This window comes from Lotus japonicus, chromosome 5 (assembly GCF_012489685.1).
Source record: "Lotus japonicus ecotype B-129 chromosome 5, LjGifu_v1.2".
Classification (NCBI taxonomy): domain Eukaryota; kingdom Viridiplantae; phylum Streptophyta; class Magnoliopsida; order Fabales; family Fabaceae; genus Lotus; species Lotus japonicus.
In genome coordinates this window covers 62,187,117-62,201,229 of record NC_080045.1, presented here as the reverse complement: position 1 = coordinate 62,201,229, position 14,113 = coordinate 62,187,117, and the positions used below count along the sequence as shown (strand labels likewise).

At 34.7% G+C, this 14,113-nt stretch overlaps 1 protein-coding gene across 1 annotated transcript; it reads left to right on the top strand.

Annotated features, from left to right (window-relative positions):
• The first annotated feature begins 10,316 nt into the window (after nt 1-10,316).
• On the top strand, nt 10,317-14,082 carry LOC130717344 (probable methyltransferase PMT16). Its single transcript, XM_057567547.1, has 6 exons — nt 10,317-11,190; nt 12,249-12,459; nt 12,565-12,859; nt 12,964-13,356; nt 13,473-13,550; nt 13,637-14,082. Exons 1-6 carry the CDS (start codon nt 10,519-10,521, stop codon nt 13,866-13,868), a joined length of 1,881 nt encoding a protein of 626 aa, XP_057423530.1. The 5' UTR covers nt 10,317-10,518; the 3' UTR covers nt 13,869-14,082.
• The last annotated feature ends 31 nt before the right edge of the window (nt 14,083-14,113 follow it).

The window sequence follows — 14,113 nt, the reverse complement described above, 5'->3', positions numbered from 1 at the left end:
TCCTATGTGATATCTGGTGATTTGTTGTGTGTGTATAACTAGTGACAATGTATATCTATTAATATATGTGAATGATAAACAATTAGATGTTATAATATATATGCATTAGATGAAATATGTTATAGTCAATTATTAACAATGTGATTTTATAGAAAAAAATAGATTATAATCATTTCATTTCATATCATAGATATTGAGGAAATAAAAATTTCATTAACAAGTTGAATTTAAATTTTTAAATCAGTAGTTCATTTTTTATTTGCAAGACAATTGTGTTTGAAGTTAAAATTGAAATAAATATTAAATGATCAAATTAATTTCTATTATATTATATATAATCATAAATTGATTATAGTTATTAACAAATTATAAATCCACCATGTTATCTAATAATTTTGAGACCTCACTCTGGAGAGTGAGGCACTCAAAAACCACACTCTCCTTCACAAATTGTCACGTCATTTTTTCTAATAAAAAAAACTCACTCTCTCTCTTCAATTGAGCAATCGTGCTTCTCACGCGCTGTGCTGAAACTCTTCTTCAAGTATGTTCTCCACATCCTGCATTCTCCTCTTCCAACTGAAACCTCTCTCTTCCCCTGAAATTTCTCCACTTCGAATCAGTTATTCACAATCCTGTAAACCTCTCCCAAATCAGATATTATGGAATTCAAATTGATTTCCGATTTGCATTTTGAAAATCCAGCGCCTTGGGGGAAAATTTGGGGCTTTTTCAGGAGAAAATGCGGAATTCACATGACATTCCTTTCTATTGAATTCCCATTCCTGCTCATCAATGCGGAATTTCGGAGTTTCCTTCTGCAAAAAATTTGAAGCGAAATTTCAAGTGGTCGAATCGATGTTGTGGATGGAGGTTTGGTTCTTATCAGTAAAGCTCTGAAGGTCTGTTTCAACATCTTATGGGTATGCTTTTTTTTTTCAAGTTTCTATTTTTTACATTTCTGGAACTTTTCTCAATCGACTTCGTGCAGATAAACAGAATCTCAACTGATTTGTTTATATGAGACATCAAACCATTTTAGAATTGAATCTGTTTTCATTTCCAAATTTCTGAAGTCTGAAAACTGCTTATAGTGTCTTATAATAATAATTGTTGTAGCAGAATTTTTGGTACAATATATTTGTTTCTTCTGAGTTTTTTTTTTGACACTGACCAAACTAGAATTAGTGATTTAGATGGCCAAAGGAGTGGCGAGGGAGAAAGAAATTGGACTATTAGTGAATTAGTATTGATTAGTATTGATGTGTGTACTAAATAACTTCTATTTTATATGTTTAAGATTTGCATATTCTTTTACAAATTTGTCGATTTTGCCTGTGTAACGCAACAACGGGGGATTTCTTATTTGCCACAAGGACATAAGGATGAACCCTCAGGATCTTTCTTCTTAACCCTTTTTTTTTGTTGTAACCTTCATTGATCGTGTTTTGCATGTTACATTTCTGGAACTTACAAATGCTTAAACTGAATTCTGATTTTCCATCATATGACTTTACACTGAAAATATAAAGGCCATCCTCTTGATCGTGTTTTGCATGTTACAAAAAATCAGAGATTCAGGAGCAGATGAAAGAGGCTCATGAGGTGAATTCTGTACAACTAATAACTTTGGAGATTATACAAGCCACAGAGACATTGCAGCAAGTTTCTTAGAAGTGAGAAGAAACCTCCCTGAGAAACCTTGCTTCCTCACCTAATGCAGAATTAGAACAAATGAAAGTGCAAGAGGAACTTAAGGAGAATTAAAAAGGAAGAAACAGGTTTTGTGGAGGAAAAAGATTATGATGCATGTTTCTTTACCTATATGAAATTACATCTCTGCCTTATATTTTTAATTAGTTTGACTTTCTTATGTTTTAACCCTTCCTTAGGTTTAGTTTAGTTGGTCGATTGGTACTTGGTGAGTTAATGCATTGCTTTTTTTTTCTCCTCTGTTTTAGTATAGTTTAGTTAGATCTATTAAACATATATGTACCCATCAAAACAGTATCCTACAAAATCTGTTTTAACATATAGATTTGTTTGGCAATGGCATAATTCTATTGAAACTGGTTTGCTCAATAGACACTTTCTATCATTTGTCTTAATTGAATTTATCTAATTCTGTCAACTATCTATATGTTGCATGTTGTCTTCAGGATAATGAATATCTTTGATATCTTGAAATAGTTAGATGAATAGGTTGCCTTAATATGTGTGTTAGCTGCTGAATTCATCAACCTGTCAAAATGCTTAGGAAAGAAAGGGTTCTAGCACAAAGATGCAGGTTGGTGTGTTCATTCAGATTCGTTCTAAGAGAAGAAATAAAGGGTTTGAGCACAAAGAAACAAGTTGGGTGTGGTCATTCAGTTTCAATGTTTCATTTTGTTTTTAGTCATGGTAACAAACGCTTTTGATTATTTAAGAAATTCAAAATGCTTTTGTTCAAGCACAACGAAGCATTTTAATGTTTACTCTTTCTATATTGTAATTGATGTTGGTTGTTTCTACCCTACATTTGTTTTTGTTTTTAGCTTCATGAAACTGTGTTTGATTAAGATTTTCACCTGGTGTTTTTTAATAGAATGGGAACTTTAGATGATAGAATTGGCAGATTTTTCCTTTGACTAAATACCCAAAATAATAGTTTCTTTTAAGCTATGTTCTGTCTTCTTTTGTGAAAGTTACTTGCAATCTCTTTTTTATCCAAATAAATACACATTAATTCTCATGTATGTTAGAATTAGCTCGAAGTGTGATGCTAGAGTATCCTTAGATCTTTATACCTCATGAGTGGGAGTGTTTTCAGTTAGGTCAAGGAGAATTGATTATATTAATTTCTAAATAATTATACAAGCTCAAGAGATATATTTTTAGCACATGCTCAAGAGAGCCACGGTGATAAAGTGGTGTGCTTTACTTTGTAAGTTTTAACGATTAATTCTTATGGATATCAGGGATTGCAAGAATATGGTAAATGGCTTAACCAATACTGAATCTCGAGTATTCTACCAAACCAGTCATTCCTTTCTATTCTCTTGACAGAAATGAATTATTTCAAAATTTAGAACAAAATAAAAGCTTTGCTGGATTGTCCAAGTAAGCTAGGATATCACGATTTATATATTCTCTACTATCTATATTAAAAGTAGGACAATCTTTTCAAATTCAAGTAGTAATTCTTTTATTTCCATAAAAAAAGTAATAATTCTTTTATTATTTTTTCATTGTATATGTGAATTAACTTTTAAACATAATTTGATCTAATTATTTACTTTCTCATATTTTATTAATTTAAGAGAACAGACTAAGTTCAATACTTGGAATGTAATCACGCTAAACTTCAGTTTGCATAAAGGATAAAAGGGGAGTGCTGCCAACTTCAACTTCATAGAGTTTTTATTTTTTCAAAAACAAACTTCATAGAGTTAGTAAAGTGTTAATTACATTTTTAAGCTAAAATATTTAATCTTTATATACTAATTAAAACATTTTTTAGATTTTTTACAAAGAAAAATACCCGTCCACCCGTGCATTTGCACGGGCTACTTACTAGTATGATAACAGAGAAAGAGAAAAATACTATATATAAGATGTAAGATGACATATATATTTTTTTGATAGGCAAAAATGACATATATATAATAAATGATATTGTTGATCGTGTATGATGGTAGCTGGCAAAGGGAGAATCACGTGGTCTTGTGTTTCAGAATAATTAATATATAAGCCATCAGCACCACGTGTTTTACACTTTTGACATAAAAAATTATTAAAAATCACATAATAATTAACATACAAAGTAATTTGTTCAAACTTCGTAGTACACTTTTTTTCCCTCTTAAATGGTGACATAGTAATTAGTATACTGAATATTAATTTAACAAACAGAGTTATTAAATCCACGTCCACACTGGAATCAACCATCATCCTCAGTTCCTCACAAATATAATTCCTCGATGAAGGTGACTAAGGATGAGTGGATTATGAGAAATCATGTTAATAATTAGGGATAATTGATAATTAGAGACATGGATGGATCATGAGACATGGAATTTGGAAGGCTTAAATCAAAGAGGTGTGGTAGTCGTTGATTCTTATTCTAATTTCTTACCGGATTCGCAATCTGGATGTTGACTCTGCAACATGGTTTAGCTGTAAAATATTTCTATACAATTGCTAATTAAAATTAAAAATTGTGGTGGAAACCAACTTGTATATTTTTCGGCTGCTTCTACCGTGTGTCAGTTTGAGGTACCTCAGTTACTGTTTCCATGTAAAATACAAAATTACCCTTTTAATTTAAAATTACTCTTGCTGGCTCTCCGGCGAGCCATACTGCCGGCTTGATCCAGGTTGCTGACTATCCCCACCATTTATCCATCTCCTCTCCCTTGGAACCTGCCATCACTCTACATCTACCACCGTCATCAACATCAAATCCATGTCATGTGGATCCATCATATTAGTGTTAAATACCTTCCTTCATTTGCTTTATTAATCAGCAACACTCACTCACTCAACCACCGCCATGTCTACTCGCCGCGGCGGCGGAGGCGACGACGCCGTTAGATCCACCACCAGGTCCGTCACTCCTCCCTCCACCTCTCCCAAACTCCCTACTCTCTCAACCTCCACCGAAAAGGAGAACAACCCTCGCAACCCGACCCAGAAATCCGTCATCAAACCCGTCGGGCCTTGATCGCAGATCCTCCTCCTCCTCCTTGCTCCCCAGCCCCTCCGACGTCCGCCAAACCCGCCAGGTCTCCGTGGACCGGGCGGCCAAGGAACCGGCCCACCTAAAGCGGCGCGGTGATCTAATTAGTAAACCAGCGGAGAAACCCAACAGATCTGAACAAGGATCTGGCAAAGTGGAAGAAGTGGATCTGATTAGTAAATCACTTGAAGAATTCGGATCTGCCATGTGATCCCTGCCCACCCCAACTCCATTGTCATTCTGCTCACTTTTAGTATTTTAATAACTTAAAGTTTGATTTTTTAATGGCTGAAATCTGATTGTTTTGGTTCTTATTGGAAGAAAATTAATTAAAGTTCAGATTTTTTTTAATCATTCATACGCAGAGATCATTTATTTTGTTTAATTGAATCAACCCCAAATCAAATAACAACAATATCAACATCATCCAATTCTTAGATCTGAAAATTTTGGTGTTTTAAGATCTACAATGGAGGATATCTGGTTTTTTTGTATTTTGGTGGAGAAGAATAGAAGATGATGTGGTGGTTGTGGACTTGTGGAAGGGGAGATTTGGTGGTAGATCTGGAATCCTTGTTGGCTCTGTTTTTGTGGTTCTGGTTTGGCTCAAAACAGAGGTTGAATGAGGCTGAGGAGAGGAGGGGCACGGTGTTGGGTCAGAGGAGCGGTGGAGGGGAAGGGGAGAGGAAGAAGGACGATCTGGTTATCCAAGTAGAACAGTTAGGAGAAATGGGGAAGATAAATCACGGGTGTTTTGGTCATTGCATAATTTTTGTATTTTAAATCTAAACCATTGAATATTGTAATATTATATCTAAGGGTTCTAATTAAACTGAAGCACCGTGGGTCCCCACGGTAGATGAAACCATATTTTTCTCTTGATTTCATTTGAGATTTTGGATCATGTTCATACAACTAATGTTTTCTTCCTATTTCTTAACAACACCTTGAACTCCACGAGCATTGAAATGAACCATTAATAATAATATTGCCCCTCAAGTCAAAAAAGTCTGTTTTTGTGCTTTGGTGTCATCATCAAGAAAGCAAGAAGGAATAGGAAAAAATGGGAATCTGTAAATTCAACAGTTTCACAATGTGGAAGAGTTGTGTCCATGAATCAAAATTTTCTACAAACGTGGATGCACTTTGTCTTGTCAAATGTTTCAATCTACTTAATGAAGTCTGGACCTGTGGACCACTATAACTATTCCACAGAATGGGCACAAACATGGGGCGAAAATAACTCACTCAAACTAGTGCGTTTAACTTCTGATCATAACCACACACACTTCCCTACTCAAATTAATATCCTAAACCAACCAGTAACCTTCCCATTGGACAGAATTTCAAAGTTTGATGCATTTCAACAACTACTAAGTACTAACTATTACTGATTAGTATGTATTCGTGCAATGTAAATCACAAACAGAAAATGCCCAACGGAAACTATTTGAAGGATATGCTGTTTACTGCGCATTCAGGAAATAAAAGAGAGAATATAAGACACAAGCAAGAAACACATATTTTCAAAACATAAATTTTGTGTTTGGCTAACGGTTTAATTGAACTCTTATGACTACAACATTTTATCGCATAAGCATGTATTAGTAAACAAGCATTTATAAGATAATTTAGAAAATTTATTGAAATACGCTCAAAATAGGTTATAGGTTGGAGAAAATTAATTCATAAGCGTTTATTCATAAATTAATATGAGCATTTATATATGAAACTAAACTCAAAATTACTTATATGCAGACTATGAGCGAATTATATAAGCCCTTTTAAAACATTAGTTTGCATAAATAATGTTTATGAGTTTGGATCCTCTGCTACTTTTACGACAGACGTAAGTAAACATAATTATTTTAATTTGATAATATATTTTAAAATTGACTTATCTTCAACTGTTGGTTTTAAAATTCACTGACTATGGTCGTGCATAGAGATTAGAAAGGTGTAGAGCCTTAGAGGATATTTGCCGCGGATGATTCAAATTTAATTTTTTATTATAAGATAAACTCAAATAAACTATTTAAAAACGACACTTAAATATATATATATTTTTTCTCAAATTCATGTGATGAGAGAAAACATCTTTTCAAGCAATTGAGAAAATTATCTCAAATTTTTAGATGAGAAACTATCTTATTCTAATAGTAGCAGAATCAGATAGTTCACATATACTGGTATGGTTTTGATGACGAACTAGTTCACTAAAAATCTTTGCATAAAGGACAACGGTTTGTTAACTTGTGGTTGGGAAATACTCATCATTTCAAGAAATCAAACATGAGCCACAAATCACTTTCAGGCATGGGCCAAAATATAACAGCGCTATCAAGTATTGTTCACATATAAACATCAGTTTTTGTCTTGCATATACAATTTCAAATTAACGATTTGAAGAGTGACTTAACACAACACACGGAATGGTGTTAATACAGTAACATAATTAATGCATAGTTCTAATAATCTTCATTCATTTTCCTCAGGTTAATTGTCTACTTCACTGATAATAAATCAAAACGTAAACGAAACGTTGATGGGTTTGGTAGTACTAGAAATATGAATATATCAAAATTGATGAATAGCATTGTTTTTACAATAAAATTGAGCCTTGCATCCCAATGGCGTCTGGCTTTTGTGTATGGGGCTGCATTTTCTTTATTTGATCGTGACCCTACATTACAAGACCCTCATTAATCATTACAACCCATTAGATTCATGTGATTGAGTAGGGCTGCACATGGGTTGGGTTGGATGAATTTTTAGGTTAATCAGGACTCGAACCGATCAAAACTGTTTGGGTTGGGTTGAGTTGGATTTCGTGAATTTTCACCTATGAACCCGAACCAACCCAATCCGACAATCTTCGGGTTGGTTTGGATGGATTGATTGGATCGCTATATTAAAATAAAAATAAATCTGAAATATTAAAAATATTAAAAAACAAGTACTTCAAGTCTCTAACAAGCAATTACATCATATAAGTTCATAACTATCGTCTACACGCATCTATACAACAACACATAACTAAACTAGTACTTCAAGTCTTTAAATATGACAAGTAATTACAAACAAATTAGTCTCAAAGTCTCCTAAAATTCACTCAAATAGTAGGACTCCAAGTCTCCTTTCCATAAATTCTACTAGCAGGTTAGGTAAAAATTAAAATTATGAAAAATATATATTAAATAATATATTATTATTATATGATTGGATTTCGGGTTTGGTTGGAAGAATTATTATGGAATCCGATATCCGATCCAAAGATGATTGAATCGTAATAAAATCCATTCGATAGACCTGTTTGTCCAATCCAACCCGCATTTTTACCATTGAATCGGATTGGGTTGGATGAATTTATTGGGTTGACCCGACCCATGTGCACCCCTATGATTGAGACCAAGCCCAAGTGCCTCTCATGGAATCTTATAGAGAGTGAACCCAAATTTCATCACCTGCTTTGCGTATGAAAATTGATAACCCTACAAATTAATGAATGTATTGAATTATAATATATTAGCCTAATGATGAATTACTGGCTGCAAATGATACATCTACCTTAATTTAATTTTTTATACTTGCTATTTTGTATTTTACGTTTTCGGTTTTCCTTAATTTTTTTTGTCAAGCTAAAATTAAACAAGCTTATCAAGCTATTGGGCCTCCCTCGCATCCTTGGCACAAATATCCATTATGTGATTATAAAACTTGTACCAGGTGAATCCCTTTCCTGGGTTTGTCGGGCTTGGAGAGCTGTTCACCGAAGGCCCAAAACTATGTTTACAATTTTTTTTTTTTACAAAAACATTTCTTCTTTTTTCAAGAAAGAACAGTTTTTTCATTGACAAACATATCCTCATGATCCCATCTTTTAAAAAATAATACTACCCCTAACTCTTTAAACTCTTTACCATCTTTCTCATTCTCTTCACCGTGCCCTATTCATCTTCAACTCCTTCTCTTCTTCATCTTTCCTCCTCCTCACCTCATTACAACTAAGGAAGTCCATTGCAAACTTCAACTACTTCAGGCAAGCTCCCTTTCCCCCTTCATCTTTTCATTGATCGTTATTTTTATCTTATATCTACATTATTTGTCGTAGAATTTGCTTTCAAAATGGAGAAATGATACTACCTACCATCCACTAATTTTTGGTAGGTGTACTTAAGTAATCGAAAGAAGAGTCTGGTAGTTTGGTGTCATTGGGTTAAATTAACCTATCATTCAGCAATTTAATCATCTAATCTAAAAATTGGAATTCGGCAGTGTAACCCAGTCTTGATATTTTGCCTCAAGTGCAAACCTGATGGTGATATTGAAAAGTATAAAGCTCCTTTAGACCATACTCTAATTCAGGCCATTGATCGCATGTCTACTTTGGTGTTTCTCATGTTATGTGATAATCCAATTTCTTGTAACTCCCTCAAGCAGCATGCGGATGAGTGATCCTCTATAGAGGCTGAATATCGCTCTCTTGCAAGTGGCATTTCAGAAGTTTGACAGATTCATAACTTATTTCATGAGTTAAGACTTTCGCATTTTTACCCTTGATCATTTACTATGACATGTAGGAGTCACACACCTATCTCAATCTCGTCATGCACTCTCGCATGAAACATAATTCCATCAAAACCCACTTTGTTTAGGACATAGTTTTCAAGGGTCTTACCACGATCTCACACATCAATGCGAAGGATCAACTTGTTGATTTTTTCAAAAAGGCATTACACATTTTCAACTTTTATGGTCCAAAATTTGCTATTACCAATGATATTACACTTTTGAGGTGGCGTATAACAGAAATTGTATCATCCTTATCTAAAGAGATTTTATTACATTGAATTCTTACTCAAAATCATCTCATTTATTTCTCTTCTTAATTTGAGGAGATTTGGTTGCATCACATACTCATTTAAAACATCTCATTTATTATGCAATTAATTAGCATTGACTGTATTATTTAATTTATTATTTCTTACCTTGAATAGTGAAAGCTAGTCAATAAAAAGATTCTTTAAGCGTATTATAAACATAATTTTTTTATTAATAAAATGTATTAATTTCACAAGCAAACTATATTTTTGTTAGAAAAGAGAGATACACAAAAATTTAACATTAGATAAATTTCACATGAGAGAAAAACACCTATCTTGCAAACTTTTCTCAATTAAGATAAAATCATATACAAGAGTAATAGATTTATAAACACTACTCAAAAAATGTTTTTAAATTGATATTTTTTTTCTTGACCAGGGTACCACCACAATCGATTGTAATGAGACTAGTTACTCATCTCACCATTAAAAGACTAACCAATGAGTTTTTTCTCTTAAAGTGATTTGACAATGTAAATATTATTTGATCTTTTCATATCCGAGATGGATAAAATTAACCCATTTTGTCATAAATGAGTAGAAATATAAATTTTTCGAGGATTTTAAAAATCCTAAATTAATGATATTGCATATTTTTTAAAAGTAGAGGTATATTTTTATTTCGCACTAAAATTCAAGCACACCAACCAAATCTTCGTGACCATCATTAATAAAAAGATAGTAATAGAGTCAAAATAATGACTTACATGGTTGCATTGTTACAAAATGGATATGCGTGATTCCTGAAACGCGTTTCCAATCCAATCCAAAATCTATTTGATTGATTGATTATTTCTAGTACAAATTGATTCTAATCACTTTTCTTTTCATTTGCCCCCAAAATGCTTATATTCATCCAAGAATCACAAAACCAAGAAACCAAAACAGAGTGTGATCATTGATCAAAAGAATTCAACTATGAATTCTTCAACTCCGCCACCTCCTCCGCCACGCAGCCACCACAAACCCATCTCCAAAACCCGCCTCTACTTCCTCACCGCCCTCCTCTGCACCGCCTCCTACCTCCTCGGCGTCTACCAACAACGCTCCCGCTTCCCCACAACACCACCACAACCACCCTGCATCGAAAACCAAAACTCCCTCACCACCACCACCACCGCCGCCGCCAACACCCTCGATTTCCTCCCCCACCACCAACCCTCTCACGTGCCAGAACTTTCCAGAACGTTCACCTTCCCTCGCTGCAGCGCCAATTTCAGCGAGTACACTCCATGCGAGGATTTCCAGAGGTCTCTGAGGTTCAACCGAGACAGGATGATATACAGGGAGAGACACTGCCCTGAACCCGACGAGGCGGTCACCTGCCGTATTCCGCCGCCGCATGGCTACCGGAACCCTTTTCCGTGGCCGGCGAGCAGGGACCACGCCTGGGTTGCTAATGTGCCTCACCGTGAGCTGACTGTTGAGAAGGCTGTGCAGAATTGGATCCGGTACGACGGTGATCGGTTCTTTTTCCCCGGCGGCGGAACCATGTTCCCTAACGGCGCTGATGCGTACATTGATGATATCGGAAAGTTGATCAATCTCAAAGATGGTTCTATTAGGACTGCTCTTGACACTGGTTGTGGGGTATGGTACCCTCTCTTTCTCATTCTTCTTCCTCATTGGTTGTTTTTTCTTTTTAATTTTTAATTTTTAATTTCATAAAATAAATATAATTGTTTTTATATTGTTAATTCTTTTTTAGTTTTTACCGGAGTCTTTATCTTTCTCACCTGTCTTTTTCGTTGAAGAGAATGTTTTTTCTTGTTTTGTTGTTCATGAAATCATATTTTTCTTGTTTTCAGATCAATGTGCTGTGAATAGTTGTAACTTTGTTTTTGCCTAGTGGTGACATTTTCACCAATAGTTCAGCAGGCTAATTTTTTGTTGATTTTGAAGTGAAAAATAATTCTATAGAGAGAAGTTTTTTATTTCCAGAATCAATTATGATAAAATGAATTGAAAGTTGGAGGTGAGATGGCATTTGTTTTCATCTGGGGTAGGCAAGGAATATTTGTTTTAATTAGGGGTTGTTCATTTGGATTTGTGTTGTATTAGTTCTTTTCAAAATAGAGTCAATTTTCTGCATTAAATATTTACTAATTTTGTTGTTGAACTCTATGAGTAAAATAAGGATTTGCTTTTTATTCTAAGAAAAGGAAATGTTGATATGATATATTCTTTTATTTTTTTAACATTTGTAGGACTTTTTTTTGTTGTAGTTGTTGTTGATGAATTTAAGCATTTGAATGGTGCACGTGCTGTATATCTGATGTGTACATGCTCCATCTGAAAAGGACCTAAAAGATGTTCCGGATGAGTGGAACCCACTCTATCCATTTTGTCTCCAGTACACACTACACATTGCTATAGATTTTGTCAACTAACATTTCAACATAGCAAAAATTAGAACATTATCATACACTACAATAATTTCATCTAAGAAAATCTTCCCTATACAACATTTATCAGAAGAAATCTCATATACCAATACCTTTTTTTGATGTTGTACTCACTCTGAGCCTATCATGAATTAGAGGCAAACGAAATTGATCAGTTTCAGAATTTCAGACTTACATTTGAGTTGAATTAGTGGACTGTGCAATGAACCAATTTCAAAATTTCCTGAGTTTTTTGTAATGCAGGTTGCTAGTTGGGGAGCTTATCTTCTATCCCGTGACATCCTAACATTATCCTTTGCACCGAGGGACACTCATGAAGCACAAGTTCAGTTTGCTTTGGAGCGAGGAGTTCCTGCATTGATTGGAGTCTTAGCCTCCAAGAGGCTTCCTTTCCCTTCCAGAGCTTTTGACATGTCTCACTGCTCTCGCTGCCTCATTCCTTGGGCTGACAATGGTATCTATGCATATTATATCTGTCAATTATGTTGGATTTTGTTCGAGTCGGGTAGAACAAAACATGACAACTAACTTGTATTGATTCATTCACTTGTTGGATTAGATGGGGTATTTCTAAACGAAGTCGATCGAGTTCTACGCCCTGGCGGGTACTGGATTCTATCGGGGCCACCAATCAACTGGAGGAAACACTGGAAAGGTTGGCAGAGAACAAAGGAGGGTTTGAACAAAGAGCAGAACAAGATTGAGAAGGTAGCCAAAAGCCTCTGCTGGAACAAGTTAGTGGAGAAGGATGACATTGCTATTTGGCAGAAACCAAAAAACCACTTAGATTGCAAGGCCAATCTTAAGCAGCACAGGCCTTTCTGCAATGCACAGACCAATCCTGACAAAGCCTGGTTTGTTCTTCAATTTTTCTCCAATCTCCTTGTATTTTGTTTGCTTGTTGATGAGTTTAGGTCCTTACTTTTTTTGTTTTAATTTTTGTGTTGGTTACTTTCAGGTATACAGATTTGCAAACATGTTTGATTCCAGTGCCTGAAGTGTCCAGCAAAGAAGAAACTGCTGGTGGAATATTGAACAATTGGCCACAGAGACTAAAATCCACACCACCAAGGATTTCAAAGCAAACCATTGAAGGTGTTACTCCTGAAACTTATGCAAAGGATTATGAGCTGTGGAAGAAAAGGATATCATATTATAAGAAAGTGAACAATCAACTTGCAAAAGCTGGGAGATACCGCAACATTCTGGATATGAATGCCAATTTGGGTGGATTTGCCGCTGCGCTAATTGAGGATCCTGTTTGGGTCATGAATGTGGTTCCTGTCCAGGCTAAGGCTAGCACACTTGGAGCAATATATGAACGGGGATTGATTGGAATATATCATGACTGGTTAGCACTATAATTATAATCCCTTGTGCTGTGTTTGATTAATTAAGTTATGTCTCTCTTTCTGTCTGTGTATGTGTTTTCTCAAATGCTTGATGTAATTGTTTATTTTTTTGCAGGTGTGAAGCAATGTCTACTTATCCCAGAACTTATGATCTAATTCATGCTGATTCACTGTTCAGCCTTTACAATGACAGGTAATATATTGGTTTATAGGTCATATAGATTTGAAATATCAAACCCTGTAAAATCTTATTATACCAACTTGCTTTCTGTGTTTTAGATGTAAATTGGAAGACATTCTGCTAGAAATGGATAGGATTCTTAGACCTGAAGGAGCAGTGATCATCCGAGATGATGTTGATATGTTGGTAAAAGTAAAGAGCATCGCCAATGGATTGGAATGGGATAGTGTAATTGTAGACCATGAAGATGGGCCTCTTGTAAGGGAGAAACTTCTACTTGCTGTGAAGAAGTATTGGACAGCTCCTGCAACTTCCGGGAAGACTAATTAAAAACTTGTATATATAGATAGAACCTTCAAATTTTTGGTTTAGTTTTTCTCATTTGGCTTTATGCTTTTTTTCTTCCTACTCATTTTTTCCAATATATTTTTTAGTCCTTTTTACTTACTTTTTTGAGAGAGGGTATATGCAAAGGCAAGTCTTATGTTTACTGAGTGCAAATTGTCACTCAAACTGAATGACAGACACCTTATTAGTATGGTTATCTACTTATATTTGTTTTCAAATACTAATTT